This window comes from Seriola aureovittata, chromosome 15 (genome assembly GCF_021018895.1).
Source record: "Seriola aureovittata isolate HTS-2021-v1 ecotype China chromosome 15, ASM2101889v1, whole genome shotgun sequence".
Lineage (NCBI taxonomy): Eukaryota > Metazoa > Chordata > Actinopteri > Carangiformes > Carangidae > Seriola > Seriola aureovittata.
In genome coordinates, this window is record NC_079378.1 from 13,077,837 (window position 1) to 13,101,662 (window position 23,826).

Sequence of the window (23,826 nt, forward strand, 5' to 3'; positions counted from 1 at the left end):
AATACAAGCAGAGCAATTATTGTGCACACATATATTTGATATTTAAAATATCTATATTTTAAACACTGTACTTAAAATACTTAATCAAGAATAACTACAAATTCCTCTGAGGAATGATTACATTACATTTATATTCATCTATAAAATAGATGTAACATTAAATTTATTAACGTGAAAATATAATTATTTAACCATCGTATTATGCATGCTTACGTTAAATATCTCAATTGTACAGTATTTACTGTGTCGCTTGATTCAATGTCTGTTATGGAAGAAAAGAATGTTTCCGCCCGGTTTCGAACCGGGGACCTTTCGCGTGTTAGGCGAACGTGATAACCACTACACTACGGAAACTCATAGTATCGAAATGCAGATCATATAATATATATACTATTGATAGTTCGTAAACGGTACAATTTTTACCGACTTTAGGAAATTGTCGATATGAAATAAAGGTCTAAATTAAGTTTAAATTAAATGTAAAAAGAGAAAAAGAAAAAATAATGACAGTTTACAAAAAGAAATATGTTGGTGGCTGACACCTATGGATGTGTTATAATACATCCATGGTGACACCGTTAAAAGCAGTGGGGCGAATTAGGTGATGTTTCAAGGCCTGGACAATGGCGTTGTCAAAAGGTTGATAATGTGCTACCAGCATTGCAGCCTGCAGGGCCTTTGCAGAGCCAAACTGCTGCTTGCGAAGGTGTCAGCGCCAAAACCATCTTTCACCACCCTATCTGCCAAATACTCAGTAATGTCACACAAATCTCCTAGGATCAGCAAGTGTCTGGCTGGCTTTAGTATATGCAAGCAACTTCAGAAGCAGCAGAGAGACAAGGCATTTATAGTATATGGGACTTTACGATGTGTCCTCTCACTTAGTATTGGATGTGATGGAGTAAATAACTGACATGCCTGTGGAACTATGTTGATGCAATGTAGCCAGAGTGAAACTGGGTTCTGTAGGACAAAGCGGAGAAGCTGCTGCATCTTTAAATCCAAGGTAAACAGATTTTGGGCCAGTCATGTCCTCACATTGTCCCTGTGTATGTGCCTTGTCACAGCTCTGCCTCTCTCTCTCTCTCTGAAATAGCAGAATCAGCAGGCAGAGAGGTGCCTGGCTGCAACACAACACCTTTTAAAGGTGCACTGCTAACTTTGTTACTGTAAGTTAAGTCAATGATTTCACTTATTGTCTAAGAAAGTCTGGATATAAAAGCCTTCATATTTGTCCTCTGCATTTTTCTGAACAGCACTCTGCATCCCATTAAGATATTTTTGTTCAATGTCAGACAATGCAGCATCAGCACACAGGGAGGTGCTGGATTGCAGCACAGCAGCCTCAGAAAGTGCCACACCAGCACTGCTGCTAGGAGCCCAGTCAAGAGACACACCACCTTGACTGGCATTGCCTTCAGTTGTGCCTTGTGCTGTACGCTTCAGTTAAAGGATATACTGCTATAAAAATGTTTATTTGCCATGTTGTCTCTTTTCCATCCAACTTCATAAGTTCATCTGTGCTCTCACAATCTATATTCCCATTCACTTGTATTGCCTCAGTCCAATTCTGCATTCTTCTTATAGGGGCACATCATGACACTCCTCTTTTACTTGAAAGAAATTGACCAATCATTGTTTATATGTGCATTCACCTCCCCTGGATTGTATCTTAACACCCAGAATGCTTCCATGGGCCAAATAGCCTTTATGGTAAGTACAGTTACCAATTCATCATCACACTACTGACAAAACAGTCAATATTGATTTCTAACACTTGACACATTATAAACCTCTGAAGCATTTTATATGAACAGGGTACAATAATATTCAAAATCAAACTCATTAAATACAGTTAATAATGTCAACAACAAGTACAATAAAAATGATCTAACAAGCTCTTCCATCAATCTATATGCTAGTGAAGTGTTGGGAGTTGGAGAGGGGTAGGGGCAGCTCTGCAAGAAAATTCTCAGAGGAACTGGGATTTGGTAGAATAAAGGTGGGGTCCGTATGTTTTGACACTGGAGAGGCAGGCATGTAGTGTGGATTTTCTATGGGTGCCAGCACATGTTGAGGTTGTGGACAATGAGGTGGTGAATAGGTTAGCTAGGGCAAGTTTAGGCAGGGATAGTGTAGATGGCAGGATGGAGTACCGCAGCATTTGGCAGGATGGAGTGTCGCAGCATCATCAGTGAGAGACTGAATCATCAATGGCAGCAACAGTGGGATGCAGATAGGGACAAAGATATACAACATCCAACCATGAGTTAAACCTGGCAACAGAGTGAACATGACTTTGAAAGATGAGATCAAATTGACAAGGCTAGGGCTGGAATATTGCAGACAAGCAAGTGGGTTGGTGCTGGCGGGGAAGCACAGAGATGGCAATTGTGAATACTGAGGACTCCTGGAGTCAGTACAACATGTCTCGATGTATTGCTTACTCTGTGCTGGTAAAGGAGGATTTTGTTCATGGAATTAGGCAAACTGGAAATTAAAATGTTTCCTTACAGTACTACTGAGCGATGGGGTGTTTCAATACAACTAGGGAAATAGTACACTTCCTCAGAACCACAAATATAGGTCTCAGAGGCAAAAGTATCAATGACGTTACCACACCATTGAGGGGCAGCAGTGTACTAAACCATACCTATTGTGCGGGACAGAAGGAGGAAGAAGAAGAAGCTGCGTCCATCTGCTGCGCATGCGTATTACGACGCCGCTGGTTGTAAGTAGAAATATTATGGCTGTCGTGATGCAGACGGAAGACTTTCCTTACTTACCTTCGGGGCCGGCGGAGGGTATGACCTGTTTCTTTACTAATTTGACCTTTATTGCAACAGAGCCCCATGTCAGTGCACCCGGTCACAGTCGAGACGAATCTGTCTTAAAATACCAGTGTTGACTGGAAGCTAACATTAGCCGCCAGTGCAGGTTGAGCGGAGCGGGTTTGCTTCACTGTGCTAAACTGAGCTAAACTGAGCTAGCTGTAGCCGTTTCAGCTCCCAAGGTCGATGAGAGCAAGTCTGCATCCGATACAGCTTCAGAGTGACTGTGCGTCTGCCTGCGGACCAGTGGAGACTGAGGGAGGCGTTTTTACGTTTGGTTCCCACAGACATGCATGGTTGAGGTCAAATGCGGGTTGCACTATAATCCAGGTTTGCTCTTGTACTTAGCGTTAGTTATTACTCCTGAACTTTTGAATGGACACCACAGGAGCTAAACTTTGTATGAGTTGTCTGAATGTAATTTGTAAATGCAAACGTGTCTAATATCTGACACGTGTACTGATTGTTGCTCCTCACAGTAGTGCTGTCAGCTCTGTTTGCGTTGACCACCGTTGCTACTATCGTTTATTTATGTATCTTCCATGGCGTACTACTGATGCGATGGTGACAGTGATGCCAAAACAAAAAGCACATCAGTAAGAAATGCAGTCTCAGCAGCTAATAAAGGGTCTGTGGTTTGAGATGATTTGATAAAGTAGTATTAACTTGAATTCTGGATTATCGCAGTATAAAGATGTTTTCCCTCCCTGATGTAGAGGCTACAATACAGCTACAGAAATAAAGTATTATTGCCATAAAGCAAAATAAAGAAGCTGCTAAAAGAGCCAAATTCATGTTTATTTTTTAAAGACCTTATAAAATGGCCTGGACAAAATTATTGGTGCCCCTAACATGTGTTGGTAAATAAGTAGATTGCACTCCTATTCCAAGCAGATTGTCCTCAGTTAGGATCATAGGTGTCAGTCTTCTAATCAGTTATTCAGTTTATTTAAATGGTGAAATGTGCTCATCAAGCTTTTTATTATTTATTGAACATGCACAAGGGAAAGAAAAGGGTAGAACTGTCTGAGGAGACAAGGATGACTATAATTGCCAAGCATAGTCTAGGTAAAGGTTACAAAATCACCAAACAGCTTGATGTGCCTGTGACAACAGTTGCTAAAATGCATGTTGAAAAGCTGCTGGGATAGTGTCCTTTGGGCAGATGCAATGAAATTAGAGTTTTAGAGTTGCATCAGCTCTGTGTTCAAAGAAGAAGAAAAAAAAGAAGCTTTCAAAAATAGAACTGTGAAACATGGTGGAGGCTCAGTTATGTTATGGAGTTTCTATAAAAGACATTATGACTTGTCTTACTCCAACAATGTCCTATCTAACCAATATATTCTCCTTGGCCTAATCATATCTGTGTAATATATCACCAGTTATTTTTGGTGTATGTATTTGACGCATTAAGATAAATTAATTTTCCAGATTGTATGAGCCAAGAATAATGACTCAGACTCATAGTTGGGCCTAAAACATGCTTCTGTGTCTGTGAGTATGTTGCTCACAGATGTCTGCATAGGCATTAACGTGCACAAGGTAAGCGTCTCACATTTACCAGGCAGGAATTGGACACTACGGTCTCATGCCCTTGATAAATGAAAGAGCATGTTGAGTAGTTATTGAGCTGAATTCTTTTTTGAACTCTCGCCATGGATAGGTTTTTTTTTTTCACAATGTGTTATAGTTACATATTCCCAGAAGATGTAACCTGATTTGAAATCTCCTGTTTTTCTTACCCTTCCTGCAGTAAATAAGATGATAAAGGAGCACAGTGACCTGTTTTCTGACTCCCAGTGTAAAGTCTGCAGTGCTGTCCTAATTTCTGAGTCTCAGAAGTTGACTCATTATCAGGTCAGTGAGCCCACAGTCTGCTGCGGCTGTGTTCATGTCAAGGGACAGTTTTTTTGACTGTGCTACTATGCTCAGTGATATGGGGAAAGGTGCATAATTATTAGCTACAAGGTGTAATTATTGAATGTACTTAACAGCGTATAAATGGCTTTATAATTGATATAGGAGTATATCCACATTAAGCTGGTTTTGTGGGAAGTATTTATGAATCTTCATCAAATAACTTCTTTATAATAAGTACAACAGAAAATTATGTAAATGAGAACAACTGTGTGGTATCTGCAAATCTTGAAGGTATTAAAACTTGAATTTCAGCCTTAAATTTCATTTACAGTGGTCTTGGATATTTTCCCTCTCCTGCCATTGGCAGTAAATTTATTGAAAAAATATTTTTGTATGTGATTTTTCGTGAACACTGTCTAGAAAATCCCCAGTGCTATTGTTCCACACCTTATGTAAAACTCATATGTGGACCTTAGATAAATCCATTTATCCATCCATATCCTGCTGCTTATCCAGGTCCAGGTCATGTTTGATGATTAATTAATCATATTAGGAAGTTGGCACTTTGCAAATAATTCTAGGCCTCATCATCCTTACTGGTTGTCATTGATATTTTCACACTTTGGTCGGTTTGATTGTGACATAGGTATTAAACTGAATCCTATGTGACATTAGAAAAGTCAGGAATCTGAGTTTGGTTGTATTAAATCACATCATAGAGGATCACAGAGAGCAGAAGGGGACAGAGCAGAAGTTTAACCAGCTGAGATTCAGTAGAGTAAGGAGAGTTGCGGCCCCACTGCTCACCAGATGTTGGCTGCGATCCACATTTTATGTAGTTTGCAGACTGAAAAGAGGATGACGAAGAAGAAATGTATCTGTTTTCCTATAGTTCAGGCATTTCCTGGAAACTAGTGTTGACAAAATGTTGTTTTCACAGGTAAACAGTTAACGACTTAGATAAGCGAAGACAAAGTCTAAATGTTATGTTGTTCTAAATGAGTACTAGGGCTTTTACTTTATTGTATTTATTTTCTTTCTTTATACTTTTTTCTCTATGAAATTTCAGCAGCTAAGGTTAAGTGCTGACCACAAGTTAGAAGAGGCCAACATGATTCCTAAAACTTTGGGTCTGAACAATAGTCAAGAAAGTTATTTTATCATTTATTTTATACATTTATTTTATCATTTGTAGTGATATGAAACAAAGAAAAGCAGCAAATCTTTACATTGTAGTTGTAAGTAAAACACATTTAACATTTATAGTAGATATAGTAGTATATTAGTAGTAGACAGATGACAGAAACTATTGATAGATTACTGAAATGGTCAGGTTAAATTTAATAGATTCATAATTTTACCAGAAGAGTCTATACATGAAACTTTGCAGCCATAATTAAGATGAGTTTTTTTTTTCAGGACTAAATGCAAAAATGATTGTTCACTCATTCAACTCAGTCATTTAGAAGAAACACACCAGCCATGAAAATGCACAAGCTGCTTCTTGAAAATGTGTTTAATGTAGAGGGACTGTGTTGATATTGGTTGTTCACTTTGTGATTAACATTTTGTGCTTCTCCTTTCAGAGCAAGAAACATGCCAACAAAGTGCGGCGATATATTTCCATCCAAAATGAGAAGGAGCCAGCGTTCAAAAAGTTAAAGACATCATCATCATCATCTGACAGTGTGAGTAAAAAGCACTCAGTTAATGTAATCTGAACCTGAACAGCATAAATCACCCAAAACCAGCATGAATAAAAGTTCCAGTTCAATGCAAAGGTTTGGGCATACGTGGGCAAGTTACATATTTTGTTGATTTTTGAAGTGACATATTAAAGAATGAGCGTGTCTTCAAATGTGAATGCTCTATTACTTTTTATTTCATCAACTTAAAAACTGTACTCTGTGTGATGCCAAATGCTCTGTCACTTTTCATTTGCCACGCTTGAATCAAAAACAACAGTACTTCGAAAAAGTAAAAATTGTTAAGTGAAAATTGAGCATACTGAGATGTCTTGTTCTGTGGAGTTTGTTTCTGCTGTCAACTTCTAGGAGTGTTTGAATGTTGCATAGTCTTTATTGAGAAAGGCCTATTGTTTCAGCACATAATTAATGCCCTGGTTAACATCTCAAATGTCAGAGAAAAGCCATTTTCATTCAGTTTTAGGAATCACATACTGTTAAGCCCTTTTTTTTTAACGGACAAGTGATCTATGTTCCTGCGTGTGTCCTTTTCTGCAGGACTGTAACAATGGAGACACTGACCGGTCTAAGGTGTGTCATGTATGTAACATGACCTTCTCCTCTCCTGTGGTGGCCGAGTCTCACTACCAGGGAAAAGTTCACGCCAAGAACCTGAGACTGAAGACGGCCGGTCCCCAGACCCCAGGTATTGTTGGACTGTATTCAGAACCTGCAGCTTTTTACCTTCCATTATCTTTATTGAATTTTGGCTATTGCTTTTATCCTATTTTCCGGAATGAGTGTATGATTTACATTTTTTCAATTTGTGTCTTAGTTTTGGTCAAACCTGATTTTTTTCTTAAGCACTGTACAAATTACATTGAATAACATTTGCTTTCATTGTATCTCCTCTTCAGCGGTAGCCTGCCAAACGGCACCAACAGTTCAGCCGAAGAAGAAACCTGCAGATGATTTGAGCAGTGTGCCAGTAATGGGCAACAACAACAACAACAACAACAACAACAACCCAGACCGTTTCTGCTCCATCTGCCAGGCCTCCTTCAACAACCCGCTCATGGCCCAGCAGCACTACGTTGGCAAGAAGCATAGAAAACAGATGACCAAGCTCAAACTGATGGAGACGTACGGTCCCTCCACAGCACCAGGTCAGGCCACAGAATTGGGAATTCTCGTATTGTATGTGGAGAACTGCCATTTTAATCACTCTACTTTAAGAATTTAATGTTACAGACTTCAAAAAGTCTAACTTCTCTCCTTTTGTATGTGTCTACAGCATCTACACTTAAGGGCTACCCATGTACTGTCTGCAACATTGAACTAAACTCTGTGGAGCAGTACCAGTCGCATATCAGTGGTGCCAAACATAAGAACCAGTAAGTACAAGCATCTCCTTTTTTTTTTTAAGGAGAAGAATAGATTTTGTCAACCTGATAATTACACTGAATTGCTGTATTGTTTCACTTCATTATTCAGCCCAACACTGTGTTCACATTAGTCTTTTTCTGTTTGGGATGGCGGCTATTTTATTTAGTTTTGACCTCAAAATCAGAAGCTAGTCAGGTATGCGCTGCACTAACCTAATCTTCAGGTGAAGTGGAAGCTGCAGTGTTGGTCACTAGGAGCAGTGGATGACAAGTGTGCTTATAGCAACCCATGCAACAAGGAGATGTGATGTAACTACATGGCAAAGTAACACAAGCAGCGTAGGAGGAGGGGGGGCTGCTTGCCTGAACAGAGTGCATCTGACGAAGGCGAACTCCTGTCCTGACCGTGTTCTGTTTATTTGCTGTGCCTCCGCTGGCACATCAGAGATAACCAAATGTGACAAAACAGTTGCATTTCACAAAGTCAGCTATCAGTGCCTTTTAGGAATGCTCCCCATTGGAGCCCCCTGCTGGTGATGTTTTAAGTTCATGAATCTGTGTGTTTAAATTCAAACAGTGCTGCTTGAATTTCTAACACAACCAAAAACAAAGAATGTGTATACTGATGGTTTCCGTAGATGGCTGCCGCAGCCACTTTGTTCTTTGTGATATTTATGATGTCAGATGTCATCCGATACCCATCTCTGACACATGTTCTAGTGTTGCTTTCTTTAACACTCGCCACAGTTCTGTCAGTTTGATCTCACTTGAAAAAACTAAATAAAGGAGTGAATATTCTAAACTTAAAAAGAAATGCTTTGTGTCAATGTGTCCCATCTTATTACTAGCAACAAAATGTGTCTTTATTTTTCTCTTAAGAATGAAGAAATCAGGCATGAACACTACAGAGAACCAACAAGCAGCAGAACAATCATACGGGAGTGACAACCAGTGCACCAGCGAAGACAACCAGTACACAGCTGCAGATGACCAGTACGCCCCTGGGGACGACCAGTACACAGCCGGAGAAAACCAGTACACTCCCGAGGACACAGAGTACTCAGAGGAGTACCAGTATACTTGAGGCTGGACAGGGAGGGACTGCAGAGGTTTCAGTCAGGACTTGGAATGACACACAACAACCAGCCCCTTTAACACATTAACAAACCATCAACCTCCATGGACCTTCAGCTCCTGTCAGAGTCTCTCGTCAGTAGGTGTTCCCCCGGAACAGAATCATCTAAACCACAGGTTTGAACCCCAACGCGTTAGTTTGTCATTTTGGGTTCCCAGCTGAAACGGCTAAAGAATGTTTTTTCTCCTCTAATGGAAAAAAAGTTTTGTTTTTCTCCGTGTGTGTGTGTGTGTGTGTGTGTGTGTGTGTGTGTGTGCGCACGCACGTGTGCGTGAGAGATGAAATGATGGTCAGCAGTTATACCCTTCAACGTGTGATCATAGGTTCAGCGGTGATGCAGCTTTACCTACAGTCACAATCAAGAATGTCTGTGAGGGTTCAACTGCCTGCTACTTCCGTTACATATTTGTTTACTGACTGAAAACCATTCTAATAGAAAGTCTAAAGCATATTAATCATTATTTAAAGTCTGGTTTAATGCATCAGTCACATACAGTAAGCCAATTTAATTGTTTAACCTCTACTAACATCTAACCAGTACTAACATCTAGTACCAGTCACATATAACCAAGGACAATTCAAAGCTAAGCTGCTCTCCACTTCACACCTCTTGTTCCGCCATTCATCTGAATATAGTTAGTTTGCATCTCCAGTGAATGTATTTTAAACATGTCCTCACCTCATTTCTCTACTTTACCCATGTTTGATTATTTCTAAATGTGATGTTGAAGATGCAGACATAGGAAAAGACGTGAAGTCGAACCTTAGCAGAGCCAGATCAGTCACTGTAGCCAGTTTTGATAATATCTTTGCTGCCTATACAGATTTAAAACAAAAAAAAAACAGTCTAAGGCTTTCTGCCCAGATAAATCTGTTGTTAGTTGAATTTTTAGAGAAGTTGCTTTTACAGTTTTTCTTTTCCTCCTTTTTTATTTTTATTTAAAGCTGAAATATCTCGAAGTTGTTTGTTGTTGTTTTTCATGGAAATATTTGCTTGTTCTGTGTAAATCAGAGTCCAGATGGTGAATTCATTAGATTTTTTTTAATGTGGTAATCTGGACAAGATGATACTTGTGGTGGTACAGAATTCCTCTGAGTTCAACAGTTTCTTATTTGCTTATTCTTAAGCACAGTGATTTTTCACTATAAGAAGACAACCTAAAGCTTGGTAAAACTCAAAGGATTTACGAGCAATCTTTTCTAATTATTTAACCATGTGTTGTTTTTTCCTGTTCCTGTTCATTTTATTTTCATAGGATGCATAAGAAAGGAATAAAATATTTTTATTATAGGACACTTAAATAACATTGTGACAGGGCACATCTTTATCAGATGCTCATCATTAATTGATGAAATATCCAGATGTTCAGAGCCTAAATTACATCCTCTGCTTCTTCAAAAAGTACCAGAAACCGCTGCTGTTAATCATTGTCAACACTAAGTATTTTGTAGAGGTTGATGTCATTTTTATAAAAAGAAATTCTTTTAATTTTTCAGGAGTCAGGACAGTTTCAGTTACAGGATGGAGAGGAAAGGGATTATAATGGAAAACACTAATACTGTCCTCACATTTCAAACGTAGTGGATGTATTACAGCTGTGGGCTCATGAAAATATAAGCTTTTTTCTACTTTTAAGTTATATTCTTGGTTTACTGAAGGGTGAAAGATTTTTAAATACTTTCCATTTGAGAGGTCCAAAATGGGGCTTTATAAACTCCATAGGGAGACTGATGTAATTACTGTCCATAGCAGAGATTACAATATTTACTGCAGAGATTTTCAAGAGTGATGTCAAAATAGAAAGTGATGTCAGTATTAGAATAACAAAAAACATTTTTTAGTCCATTTGTCCTCATAAGAGATGATTGGTTGACTATTTTAGTATTGAATGTCTTCAACTTTCTGGCTAACGAAAAAAAACAATTTTTTTGGATGTAATTTATACGAAGAGGGCTCATACATACTGTATAGTACATGGTGTATACAAGACAAATGGCCTTTTTGTTTTTCATCCTCGGTCTTTGTGTGTTAGGTGTTTTTGTGATTAAGATTTACTTTCAATATAAGTTATGTATACTTGAGGGAAAAACATGAAGTGAAGATGTGCGTTAAGTAAAGAAATGTTTTAAGAGAGCTTGTTTTGTTTATTTGTTTTTTCTTTAACAGAAGATATTGTCTGGACCCTGGCTTATTGTTTCAAGACTGTAAACATGTTTTCCAGTGTAAAAAGAAGGGCTCTCCTGAGAAGAGCTGATTAATTGATTGATAGTAGCGTATTACAGATATAGATCATTATCAATGAATATATCAGCTGATAAGCAAAAAGAAATCAATGTGCAGAAACACCAACAGTGCGTCTGAGGTTGTTTAGAAAGTGACAAACTTTACAATGTTTGCCCACTAGATAGCACAGACGACATTATTTTTCAACTCTAAAAAAGTCCCATTGGTACAAATTGTGTCTATTTAAAATAAATTAATATTGGGAGATATATTTTTTTAATTTCAGGGCTAGGCTATACTCTTGAGCAGTGCTCCAAAAGGCTGAGTGCTGTCGTTCCAGTAAGTCAGTTTAGTCATGTTTCTGTGCAAGTACACCAGCTGTACTCACCATCACCCTTCTCATTGACAGGTGCCTGTTGGAGTAAAGCACACCACCGTTAGAATCTGGAGCAGTGGAAGGGTGTTGCTTGGAGTGATGAATCCAGCTGCTGTCAGGTCGATGAATCTGGGTTTTGCTATAAGATCGTCACCTGCCTTTTCCACGGTTTTGGTCTGGTCTGGTTAAGACGATAGTTGTGTTTCCAACTTTGAGTTTGGGCAAGAGCCTCTCCCGATTCAATATGACAATGCCTCCATGCATGAAGCCAGGCCCTTAAAGAAATGTTTTTCCTAGTCTGGTGTAGAACTGCACAGACCTTAACTCCATTGCTGACCTCTGGTATCAAGTGCAATGCCAACTGTGAGTCAGGCCTAATGACCAGACATCACTGGCTGAACTCACCAAACGGTCCAAAATCATGTTGAAATCCTTCCCAGCATTGTTAAAGCTGTTGTAGCAGCAGATTAATGGCCATAGTTTTGGAATGAAATGTTCAGTCATCACACATGGGGGAAATATGTCTCAACTTTGGTTAGAAAAAGTAAAAAACAAGGAAGAAAGTGACATTACTGTCTGACCACAGACCAGAGTGAAATTGCACATTAACAAGACAAAGCTTGAGCTCTGACCACAAAAGGACAATACAAATGCAAAAGGAACATTTGTCAAACTTTCAAACCTCAGTTTGAGAGAAAATTAGCCTCAATCATCCCTGTGAGCTTCATGCGGGCTGATATCTTTGAGTCCACATGGTGGAGCACTTACTCTTTGCTAGTGCCGGATCAGCTCATGACAAAGGCTTGTTTAAGCTCAAGTGGCATTTTCCTCACACGACCTGTCAACAGTGAGTTCAGCACAAAGACAAACCAATCCATTTTCTTTCCTTTTTTTTTTTTTTTTTTTTTTTTTTTTTTTACTGAATCTCCATCTATCTTCACTGCACTTTCCATCGCCTGTTAGACAAACACAACGTGTGGGTGGAACTTCGACCTCTTCTAACTGATTTTCTGCTGATGCATTTTGATTATTTTTTCTAGGTGAATCCTGAAAATACCTGTGGAATGGAAAACCCTCTGGATGTCCAGTATGGAGATGTCAAAGCTTACAGTGAGGTATGCTTGAGGCCGAGTTTGCCTTGACTGACTGGTGCCGGTTTATCCCATTTGGTTTCCACTTGCTCATTCAACCTCATATCCGCCTTTAGTGTACAATTTTCTAGATGTATCCCGATTCAGTAATCACACTATTTCTTCTTCAGTGTGCATCCTGGCCTCTAGAATAATCATTACACTCTAAATCCACTTGACTTTTGAGAAAATGACACTTAAGAAAATAGAAGAACTAGAGGAAAAATGGATGGACAAAACCTCAAACTTCAAATTGTCTCTTCAGAAACAGTGATGTCTTAGAGCCCGTAATATCTTAGCCTCAAATATTAAATATTTCTTTATTAACATTAGAAAATCAAGCAAACAACCCCCAACTGCTGTCAGACTTCAATTTAAGTGTTGCTAAATCCTGAGTGGTGCAAAAATAACATCACCTTCTTCAGCTGAGGCCAGTCCACAGAAAACCAGTGAAAACAGAAAAGACAAAAAGTCAAATACACAAATCTCCCAATGCGAAACAACTGAAACCGTTTCTCCTACAGCAGATTTTGTGTTCAGGCAGAAACATTGTCTATAAGCATTCTGTTGCTTTTAGTCAGAAGCTGAATGTGTTTTCAGGATGTGGAGGTCTGGGTTTCAGACATTCGACAATCAGGCAAGCACTTCATCTGAAACACACAGAACGGTGTTCAGTGTGAGCGGCTTGAGTGTTTATCCACAGCTAATACAAAGATGAATGCATATGAAACACACACAGACTGTTCTAAAGTCGACACGGTGTCGAGTCAGTCGCTGTGAATTTCCTGGCTGAGGTTTCAATGCCGTTGACCCCCCACCACCCCCCGAACTCCCAGACAGCCTTAAAACGTCCAGGTTACATCTCAGGATTGATGCTTATGCTTATATTTTGAACACACTCCTGAATGCACAGTGAATACTTCAGTGTGTGTGTGTGTGTGTGTGTGTGTGTGTGTGTGTGTGTGTGTGTGTGTGTGTGTGTGTGTGTGTGTGTGTGTGTGTGTGTGTGTGTGTGTGTGTGTGTAATGTGCAGAAAGTAGTTTGTCAGACACAAAGACAGCTTGTTCCCTCTTTATCTTTCTCCTGGCCCCGAAGTGGAGGTCAGTGAGCCCAGTTTGGCATAAATAAAAGTTGTGTGTGCACAAGTATGTTCATGTGTGTGTGTGCACAGGTATGTTCCTGTCCTTGAATTTGAGGGAAAACCAATTTTCAAACTTGGAATTTTTAATAGTTTTTTGAGACAGATTTGGGATTTTAAAATGCAAAATAAAAAAAGACAACATCCGAATTGTAAAGCTTTAACAAAACTTGCAGGGGTGAAGAAATGAAAATTAAACTAAATTAAAGGTAATAATAGAATAGCATTTAATAGAAATACTATTTAAAAAAAATTCAAAGTCAGTGCCTTCCAAACTAAGCACAAAACATTCACCATTTAGTACTTTAACAGTAAATGATCCGTAATGAGTCCATTTTGGAAACTCCAGCGTCCTGCTCAAAAAGACATTCACAGTGTAGCATTGCAGCTGTGTGTATATCCAGTGTGTGCAGTTGTGTAGGCCTGTAGTATGTGGGGCACACAGGGTGACATCAGGATAGTCTGTAAGAGCAGCCAGACAAGACAATTTGTCTTGGTCCCCTACAGGTTGAATGGGCTTCACCGTTATTGTAATTCAATTAAAAGAGGAATGTCAGCATTAAAATGCTCCCAGTCTGGGTTTATGCACAAACAGTATCATCTTCCAGTGTCCTCTAACGGATGAGCCTGAATAAATTGTCTTTTATTGTCAGTTAAATTTGCCTACTCTCCTTGAAAAATGCTTTGGTTGCCAGACAGTGTTTGTGAGAAACTGCTGAGAAGCTCACGGATCTCTATATTTCTTATTGTCTGTGTGTAAACCTACAGCTGTTTTATAATGATATGTGTCATAAATACAGAAGATCCATTGTATCCAGATGTTCTTTTCTGCTTTCCTTGTCCTCAGAGGAAAACAGACGCATTCTATGATTCAGTTGGTAAAAGCATCAGTACGCTTCAAATGAAGCGCGTGTTGGATCCCTCCACCCACACCTTTTTCAAAACCAACAATCCAGCAAGCTCGTCCACTTCGTGTGACGATTGGCCAGATGTGCAAGAGTGTGAAAACGATTAGTTTGAACATCTTTCTTTTTTCATTCTTCACACAACTACTTCTGCCACTTTTCATGTGCACAAGCTAGTGTAGCACCAGAGACAATTTTCAAATGTTTATACCTTCGTTTGGTAGAACTAGTTGATTTAATACCATCACTTTTGCCGGATTGCGCAGTTTTCCGAACAGTCGTGCTTTTTATTTCATTGAGCGGGGTTTTGCACCGTTCAGGGTTTTCCCACAAAATTATTAAACTACATTCCGATAAGTCGGCTCTTCCTCTCCTCATGATAAAATAAAGACAGGTTTATAGTTGTGTGTTGAGGGCTTACAGCTTACCTACGTAACTTACGCATGAAGCTACTCCATGGCTTCGTTGGGCTCCTCAAAAATGCAACTATATGATCGGGGCTATGGCTACAAAGGTGCCACGTGGAGACGCTTTATCTGATGCAGGGTTAGCATGTAGCTGCAGATAAACACCTCACTGTTTTATAAGAGGAATAACAGAAGGTAAACATGTTGTACCTCTCCAGAAGACACATTTGTTACTAACCTTTGATCCTGTTCCCACTTGCTGTTCGTCTGGCTGCTGGAGACATGATGAGAGCAACTGGGGAAATGATAGTAAGTCATTACAACACAGGCAATAAATATAGCAAAAGTGACATAGACTCACTTTAACTTTAATTTGCCGCTGAACACTTTCCAAAGCAAACCATATGTTTTTAAGATGCTCAAACAGCAGCCTCCAGTCACTTTCCAGCAGGATATAAACACTGCGTTGGTGACCCACAGCGCTAGTTGTTGATTCATTAAAAAAATAGTTTCAGCTTCCAGTTGTACACAACTACAAATACAGTACAGTACAGTGGGCAGTCGAGCACTGTCCTTTTGAAGCCATATAATTTCCCCTAAAACATCCAGTTAAGAACAACTTCACAGGAAACACAGAAAAGTCCACAGCTTTTCTTGACTTTGGTGTCTTGTTCCACTTCCTGTACTGTGTAGCCCATGTGTTCAAAGGATCAAAAAGATCAATCCCATGAAGCTGCTGAAGGTTTTATGGCATCTGATCTTTGCTTCATCTGTCTGCAGATAAAAAAAAAGAAAAAAAAGGATTTCTGACTCACATCTTAGATCTAAAAGAAAACATCACAGTGTCTGACTCAGCTTTATTTAATCGCACAGAACAAAACACTGCAAATGCCTGATGCAACTGAGGACATTTGAAACAGGTTCCTTTTTTTTTTTTTGAAAGAGTTATGTTGGAAAATTAATAAGTGCAGCTGCTTTGTATCCAGCTTTACTGTGGAGTATTTTAGGAGGCAGCACAGTGCAGTTTTCTTCCTCACATCATTTGCTTTAATTAAATTACCTAATTTCCTCTAAGAGATCATTAAAAATTCATTTAACTAACCACTTTTAGCCTGCAGTGTCCTATCACATCAAACCTGTGCAAACATGTTTCACTTTTATTTTTCTCTGTATCAGGCTTCTGTCTCTGTGACTTAAACCCTCAGCTGATGACTGTTTGTATGATGTGGGGAGGTGTCACGTTGCATATTTTGCATGTACTCTACTGTTTGCACGCTGCGAAAGTGAGGAGGGAGGCATGAGAGTTTCCTGTAAAAATGTTTGCTGTTGTAATATGCAGGGGTTTATTTTCACTTGATTTAAATCTGAAGATATTCCTTAAATTTCTGTTGGTATGTGGAGATCAGGGAAACGAAACGAGAGAGAATGTGAAAATGAATAAGGTAAGGGAAGAAAAGATGAACAGAATGAATGATGAACACAGATAATGATAGACTGAGAGAGACCATGCATGGTGTTTTAGGCTTTCAGTCTGACACAGCTTTCGGGGGAGATCATTGTCTTGAAATGGAGACATCCTGAGGCCAAGGCATCGCTGTATTTGAGCAAGGAACAAAACAATCTCCCTACCACCTCCTCCTCCTCCTCCTCCTCCCCTCCCCCTCCCCCTGCTACCGTCCAGACCTCTCCTCCTCTCCTTACATGGAGGCACAGGTGGCTGAGCTGCACACTGCAAAGAATAATGGTCATTAACCAAACACTTTGCAGACCACAATTTTCATGCTCCCGGAGTGATGAACCCTAATGAATTTCATGGCTGCATGGTCTCTCCTCATGCACTATCCTTGGAACAAACTTTATATTTAATACCCCACTAACAGCGAAGGCTCTGAGTATGTTTTTGGTTTTATCCAACACTGCAATGAATTGAATGGTAAGACAAATCTGATTCTACATGCAGGAAGTTGATTAAATTAAACCCTGACACATCTATTTTTCCAGTTTGTACGGTGATGTAATCACCTTAGTGACAATCTCACAGAGAATTATCACAAACACTTCCCCTCCGATCTTTAGGGAGCGACTTTTAACTTGTTCTGATTCTGTTTTGGCTCTCTCTTCAGACTTTTTTCAGCTGTTTTCAACCAAAAAAGGGGGCCATCTCTTTCTGTGTTGTGCCAGTAGCTCGAAGTCCGCCCTCTAGTGGTATAAAGCCTAATAGATCTTGAGCTCCACAGAAATAGCACACAAAACATTGTTGGTTGAAGCATTTTTAATCGGTTAAATTCTTAAGAAATTAGTCAGGAATCATTAATTAATGAATTGACTTAATCATTAAATTATCAAAACATGTTTGAGTTTTATAGGACAAAAAGCTGCACAGGTGACAACTGGTTGCTTTGGCAGTACGTCTTGGTTACTTCCACACTGCTGTTAAAGGAGCTATTTCTAAGTTTTGCTGTAACTACATAAACAATGTTAGCATTAACAGCTGTTTTTTTTTTTCAGTCTAGAAGAAATGTTGCAAGTTCAGCATCAAACTTAATTCCTTTACTCACCAAGAGCTGTCTCCAGATGTGCAAAGCAACGTCGATGTTAACTCTTCTTCTACAGAAGTTAGCATGCTAACCAGCTAGCTCTGGTTGGGCTGGACCGTCTCATCACTTCCCGATACCGAGTCACTGTAGAATCTAGTCTGCCCTGAAGAAGTTGCACTGCTCAGAGGGCATATTGTAACCTCTCGTATTGTAAGCTGTTGGTAAGAGTGGAAAGTAAAAACCTTTTAATTTCTAACATTAACCATGTAGCAATTGCACAACAAAAATAGCTCCTTTAAAGTGAAGTGCACAGCTGATTTCCTGAGCTCTCTCCCTCACTGACTGTCTCCCACACAGTGTAGGAGATAAATGGCGAACATAATGGAGCATTAGCAGTGTAAGAGCCAGATAATTCCTTCAGGAGTTGGTGTAGAGCAAAACAGAGCAAATCCAAATGAAAGATGTCTCCTGGATGTGTAAATACACATTTGCCAAAATGATATATGTCACTGTTGTGTTTACAGCTTGTTCCACTGACCCCAGATGACTGAATAAATCAACTAATATTGCTTTGATCAACACAGTAATAAGATTTTCCTTCATCTTGATGTTGATGAAGTGTTTAGCAAATTAGCAAATAAAGCCAAATGCTTTCTACAAGCTTTTGTAACAAAATCTTTGCCAATTATTATTACTTACTGAAAACTCAGTTTTTCATTTTATTCTATAACATTGTCAGTGAACAGGGCTCTAACAAAGCCGCCTGCAGCAGAATCAGCCAATCAAAGCAGGCAGGAGGATGAGGCTGTCATCAGCTCATTCCCCAGCATTCAGCAGGCCCATTTCCCATCAACCATCAGTCAGCAAGCCACTCTGTTACTGACACTTGGCCAGGTAGGAAACACCAACATCTGCCTCCTGTGCTCCCTGATGGCTGCAGGTGTGTACTAGGTGAAGAGAGGCAGCGCTCGGTTAGTGTGTGTGTATTTTGTCTGTTCATTGATAATTTCATCACTTTGTCTCATCACTCATGTCGGTGGGTGTGGGTTTTCCTGTGTGTGTGTGTGTGTTGATATTTTGTCTCTGTGGTGTGTGTGTGTGTGTGTGTGTGTGTGTGTGTGTGTGTGTGTGTGTGTGTGTGTGTGTGTGTGCATGTGTAAGAATGTGTGTTTCTAAGAGTTGAGGTTTGTTTGTTTTGCTGTTATGCTCCTTGTGGTAATTGCAAAATGAAGCTAACCCATCATAGCTGAGCTGTTATGTGGCTTAGCCAGAAATATTGTGATGGGTGAGTCTTGTATATAATTTGGTGGCACTCAGTTATTTAAGCTAAATCATCTCATCATTATGAGTTCAATGTCTCTTTGTACTGAAAATAGCAACAAATAGTTAAGACTACCTGTCAGCATGACCAATGTCTGTCTTAAAGACAACAACCTCAAGTCCTTCAGTTAATCATTCAGATGAGAAACATCAGTCATTTATTGTGTAGTATATGAAATGACCTCAGTTTGACAGTTTAGTACATTTACCAGCATGTGCTTGCTTACAGGGCTACCGCCTGGACTGGATCCAGCCTCAGATGCGGTGCCATCTGGGACTTGTGTGACAGGTGAGCGGAGCTGTGGTGAGGCTCCTTCCACTGTGTAGCCTAGCTCGTCAGTTTGAGGTCTGTGTAATTACATAACATATTCGCTGTCGTCTGTGCACAGGGAGTTTGTGCACTGTTTTTTATTATACTTCATTCAGCCATTGCTCAGACTCTGCAGAGGCAGGAATGACAAAAACATGGTGTCTGAAGACAAGTTGTCAAACCCCAACTTTGTGTCTGGGTTTTGTTAGGTGTCCATATGAAGATGAGTTGTCTTTCACAGTAACTACATCATCAGGGCATCACAGAGTGTGACTGGTTGAAATAACACCAATAGAAAATTCAAATGTATTTCTTACTGAAAGAACAATAAAACATGAGGGAGCAATAAAACGGCTATAGATGCTCTTTGTGAAAAGGCTGCAGGCACAGTAAGCCTGTCTGTTTTCAGATATTACAGGACTAATAATAACCGCGACTGTGCAGCTGTAGGACAAATATTTGGACCACAATTTTCATGAATGAGCCAAGCTGAACTTGGAATGGACAATAAGAAAAAGAAGAAGGGAAGACAAGTGTTTGGCAGCTGCAGAAAAAGTAGACAAAGTTGCAAAGAGTGCTTTTACATTTCTTTCATAACTCAGATTAAACACACGTATCTCTTACGAATCAACCTGCTGGTCTCTGTGTTAAAGCTGACAGATAACGGCCCTTTAACTTCCCACGACTCACATTTGTGTCAGTGTTTGAGACTGTAAAGAAGGTATGCCGGCGGATGTCTTTTCCCATGAGGTGTTTACATTATTTTGACTATCCCCTGCACATTCTGTACATTGCTTTGGCAGGCGTGTCAATAACGTAGAGAGAGCGAGGGCGAGAGACATAGAAAGAAAGTGGGAGAGAGCGCGCGTCCTCTTTTTCCCTGGGTTTCTCAGCCGTCTGCTGCAGGTGGCTGGGTGGTCGGGTTACAACCCCAGTGAAAGTACACACACACACACACACACACACACACACACACACACACACACACACACACACACACCACCACCACCACCACCACCACCACCACCACCACCACCATTTGTCCTAACCCTAATCCATAGGAATTTTCAGATGTCATGGAAGGAGAGGTGTGTGTGTGTGTGTGTGTGTGTGTGTGTGTGTGTGTGTGTGTGTGTGTGTGTGTGTGTGTGTGTGTGTGTGTGTGTGTGTGTGTGTGTGTGTGTGTGTGTGTGTGTGTGTGTGTGTGTGTGTGTGTGTGTGTGTGTGTGTGTGTGTGTGTGTGTGTGTGCATGAGAGAGCAGCTGGGAGCACGAGGTAAAACCTGTATCCAACAGGCTGCTGGGACACTCAGCAGACACCTGTTTGAACCCCCTCCTCCTCCTCCTCCTCCTCCTCTCTCTTTTCTCCCCCAGAAACCTGATATGTGGGAGAGGGAAAGAGTGAGAGGGGGTGAGAGGGGAGAAGGGAATGAGACAGAAACAGATAGAGGAGGAAGGGGAGAAAGGGAGAAAACAGCTGGATCAACTGAATGTTTCCGTTTTCTGTTTCCTGTCTCAGATTTGTCAGGACTGTTTTTAGCAGCGACCAGAGTCTTAAAGGGGTAAATCAGAAACATTTTAACTTTTGTCCACCTCAAAGCGGTTAATGATTAACACTGACATGCTGTGATTGTTTCATTTTTTCCCCAGATGTTGAGGCTTTAGATTTTCACTGAAACCCTTACAATCAAAAAAGGAAACTTAAGTAACTGAATATGTACAAACAGATTTAAATTCTTAAACATAAGGCACAGTTCAATCAGTGGACATTTATATGAAGCCAGGTTGTCTGTCTGTCCATCGTGGCCATATCCACTGTCCACAGCCCAACAAATCATTGTACAACAAATATCATCAGGTTTTGGTGTTGGCAGATAAACCAATGGAAATTTCAGAACAACAAACTGCAGAAATGAATTTAGAGATGCAACAAGTAATCAATGAACTGGAAAATGGACACAATATTAATTGGCCACCATTTTGATAATTGATAGTTACATTGGGTATTTTTTTAAAAACAAAATAAACACTAAATTCTCTTGTTCATGCCTCTCAAATTGTTTTTATTTTCTGGTTTTTCTAAGCCTTGTATTATATAGTGAATATCTTTGTGTGACATTTTATAGACCAAACGATTAACCCATTAATCAAGAAAATAATCAACAGATTAACTGATACTGAAAATAAGGTGTAGTAGCAGACCTTGTTGGTAGTGCTTTTGTGTATTTGACAAGTTTAATTTCCTTTTGTTTAAAGTGTTTTGATTTGCTGTTATTATTTAAAACAATTTCAATTTAAAAGGCCATTTCAAAAATGTCTTCACAAATTTGTTTATGTCATATGTTTATGTAAATGAGACTACCAGGGCTACCACTAATTATTTTCATGATCATTTAATGTGGTGATGGTATGCTCAATTAAATGACTAATGGTTTTGTCAACAAAATGTCAGAAAATACTGATAAATACCCATCAACGTTCCCTAAACAACACGGTCACATCTTCAAGTTGCTTGTTTTGTCTGACTAACAGTCCAAACCCAAAGGTATTCAGTTTACTGTCACATATGGAAAAGAAAACTCCTTTTAATGGACTAGATGTTACAGCCCTACAGCCCATTTTTTGATTCTCAATTATCCATGTCAGCTTAAAACATCCACTATTGGCCAGACTCCAGTCAGTATTTTCTGAACCAAATGTTGTAATCTCTCTAGTTTGTGAGCTGTTTAGTGGAGTCTGTATGCAGTCACTGTTTAGTGGAACATGGTAATATGTCAGAGCTTCATTGGAGACCCCCAGACAGGCAGATGAACTCTGTACTCTGGTCTTTAGTGTTGGTGCAGGTCGTTTTCATGATTTATTCAGTGTCAAAATGTTTGCTGGGAAACACGGGACAGACGGAGTTCAGGGGAAGCAAGAGGCGGCCTCCTGACCGCAGAGAAGCAGTGCCAAAGCCGCAGTCAGACAACAGGTGAGCGGTTACGCTCTCAGGCACGTCTCATTGATATTCTAACCTATTGCACTTTCCCAGGGAGAGGACTCCCCTGTGGAAACACATTACTGCCTTATAGCTCGCCCCTCCAGGCTTTGATCCTCTCAATGTGAAGCAGATCTCAGGCGAGGCTGGACGGCAGTTAATACGACTGGCGTGGCTCACAGGAGAGATATGTGAAGCTATCTGTGGAAGTTTGAGAGTGAGTGGAAGTGCCAGCTTAATCAACATGTGTTTAATTTTAAAGGGTCAGTTCACCCAAATAATAAAAAAAGATTTTTCTTACTTTCCCCTTTTCCTCAGGATACCTAGTCATGCAGCTAGTTTTCATTTATTGTTTATAATTTTATTTTGAGGTCTCTGTTGCTGACTGTTTTTTTTTTTTTTTTTAGTATACGCCACAATTCAATAGAAAATAGTCAATAAAAACAGTTAAGTGAGCAGTGGTGGAAACAAGCTAATTACATTTACTCAACTACTGTGATTACATCAATAAGGGTAGGTAACGGAGGAGGTCTTTCTGTTATTTAGCCTACCCTCATTGATATAAATGGGTGCGCAAAATAATAGAAAACACCAGTCCATACAACGCAATACAATTCGATGGCAGCACAAACTGCAGTCTCCAAAATGAACATGATGTTGATTCAGCCTCTCTCTGAACATTATAATCTTCATGGAAGAGGATTAATTGCAGGACTATTAGATTAGACTGTGTTGGTTTTGAACCCAAAAAACTGCCAACAGAGTTAGTTGAAATGAGCTCCACTTAATCGGCTACATTAAAAAGCTGCTTACAAATGATAATCCAATAGTCTAATTACACTGTATATAATATTATAACACTCTGCACAGTGAGTACTCTTAATTTTGGTTCAACATTTTTACTTGTAATGGAGTATTTTGCTACCTTTACTTGAAGTCCACTTTCAAACATGGAAACGTGTTGTCCTGTATAGACTTGGTTACCAAATGAGCGACCAAACTAACATTCACTGGAAAAAAAACTGCACTGTTAATGTCAGTTTGCAGGATCGATAGCTAATTAGCTAAAGTCACCTGCAGTGCATCAAACAGAATAAAAACGGTTCCTTACGTTTTAAAACTGTCTGCCCACGGCTTTTAAGCAGGGGTCCATTTTAATGTCTCAAAACCTGTGTAAAAATTATAAAATCAATAATATGAAATTCCAGAATTAAACAGATAATAGTATTTGCAGCAGGAATGTAGTTTCACAGTTTTCTTTAATTACTTGGAGGGACACCGACTGATCTGCAAGAGGCAGCTCTGCAGCTTTTTTAATTTCTTTTCCTCAGAAGACAAGTAGCCTCAAATGAAAGTGAAAACAGTGAGACAGACAGGGAGATTTCCAGAGTCCTCCAGTACAATGGCTTCCTTTCAGGAGGCTGCAGGTCAGAGCTCAGTGGAGCCCTGAAAACACCGTGTTGAAATGAACCCCCATCTAAATCCAACACCTCTGTTTTGGCTGACCTCTGGGCGTTTAAGGAGAAACGGGTCACCGCCCTCCCCCCTCGCAGGATGATAGTCTGCGGATGTCCGCTCGCTGTGCTGGGCATCTCTCCTTCACCTGA

The 23,826-nt window shown here is 39.8% G+C and overlaps 1 protein-coding gene and 1 non-coding gene across 2 annotated transcripts; one reads left to right on the forward strand and one right to left on the reverse strand.

Moving 5' to 3' along the window:
- Positions 1-281: 281 nt before the first annotated feature.
- Positions 282-354, reverse strand: trnav-aac (transfer RNA valine (anticodon AAC)). Its single transcript has one exon. It is a non-coding gene; the product is annotated as a tRNA-Val (tRNA).
- A 2,336-nt stretch (positions 355-2,690) lies between these two features.
- On the forward strand, positions 2,691-11,030 carry znf346 (zinc finger protein 346). Its single transcript, XM_056398270.1, has 7 exons — positions 2,691-2,804; positions 4,585-4,688; positions 6,278-6,379; positions 6,935-7,082; positions 7,294-7,542; positions 7,671-7,770; positions 8,641-11,030. Exons 1-7 carry the CDS (start codon positions 2,708-2,710, stop codon positions 8,843-8,845), a joined length of 1,005 nt encoding a protein of 334 aa, XP_056254245.1. The 5' UTR covers positions 2,691-2,707; the 3' UTR covers positions 8,846-11,030.
- The last annotated feature ends 12,796 nt before the right edge of the window (positions 11,031-23,826 follow it).

Excerpts from the sequence above, each read along its gene's own strand:
- znf346 (XM_056398270.1), top strand. The coding sequence starts at position 2,708 with ATGCGTATTACGACGCCGCTGGTTGTAAGTAGAAATATTATGGCTGTC. Across the intron at positions 7,083-7,293 it reads GGCCGGTCCCCAGACCCCAG|CGGTAGCCTGCCAAACGGCA; the intron begins GTATTGTTGGAC and ends TCTCCTCTTCAG. Across the intron at positions 7,543-7,670 it reads CGGTCCCTCCACAGCACCAG|CATCTACACTTAAGGGCTAC; the intron begins GTCAGGCCACAG and ends ATGTGTCTACAG.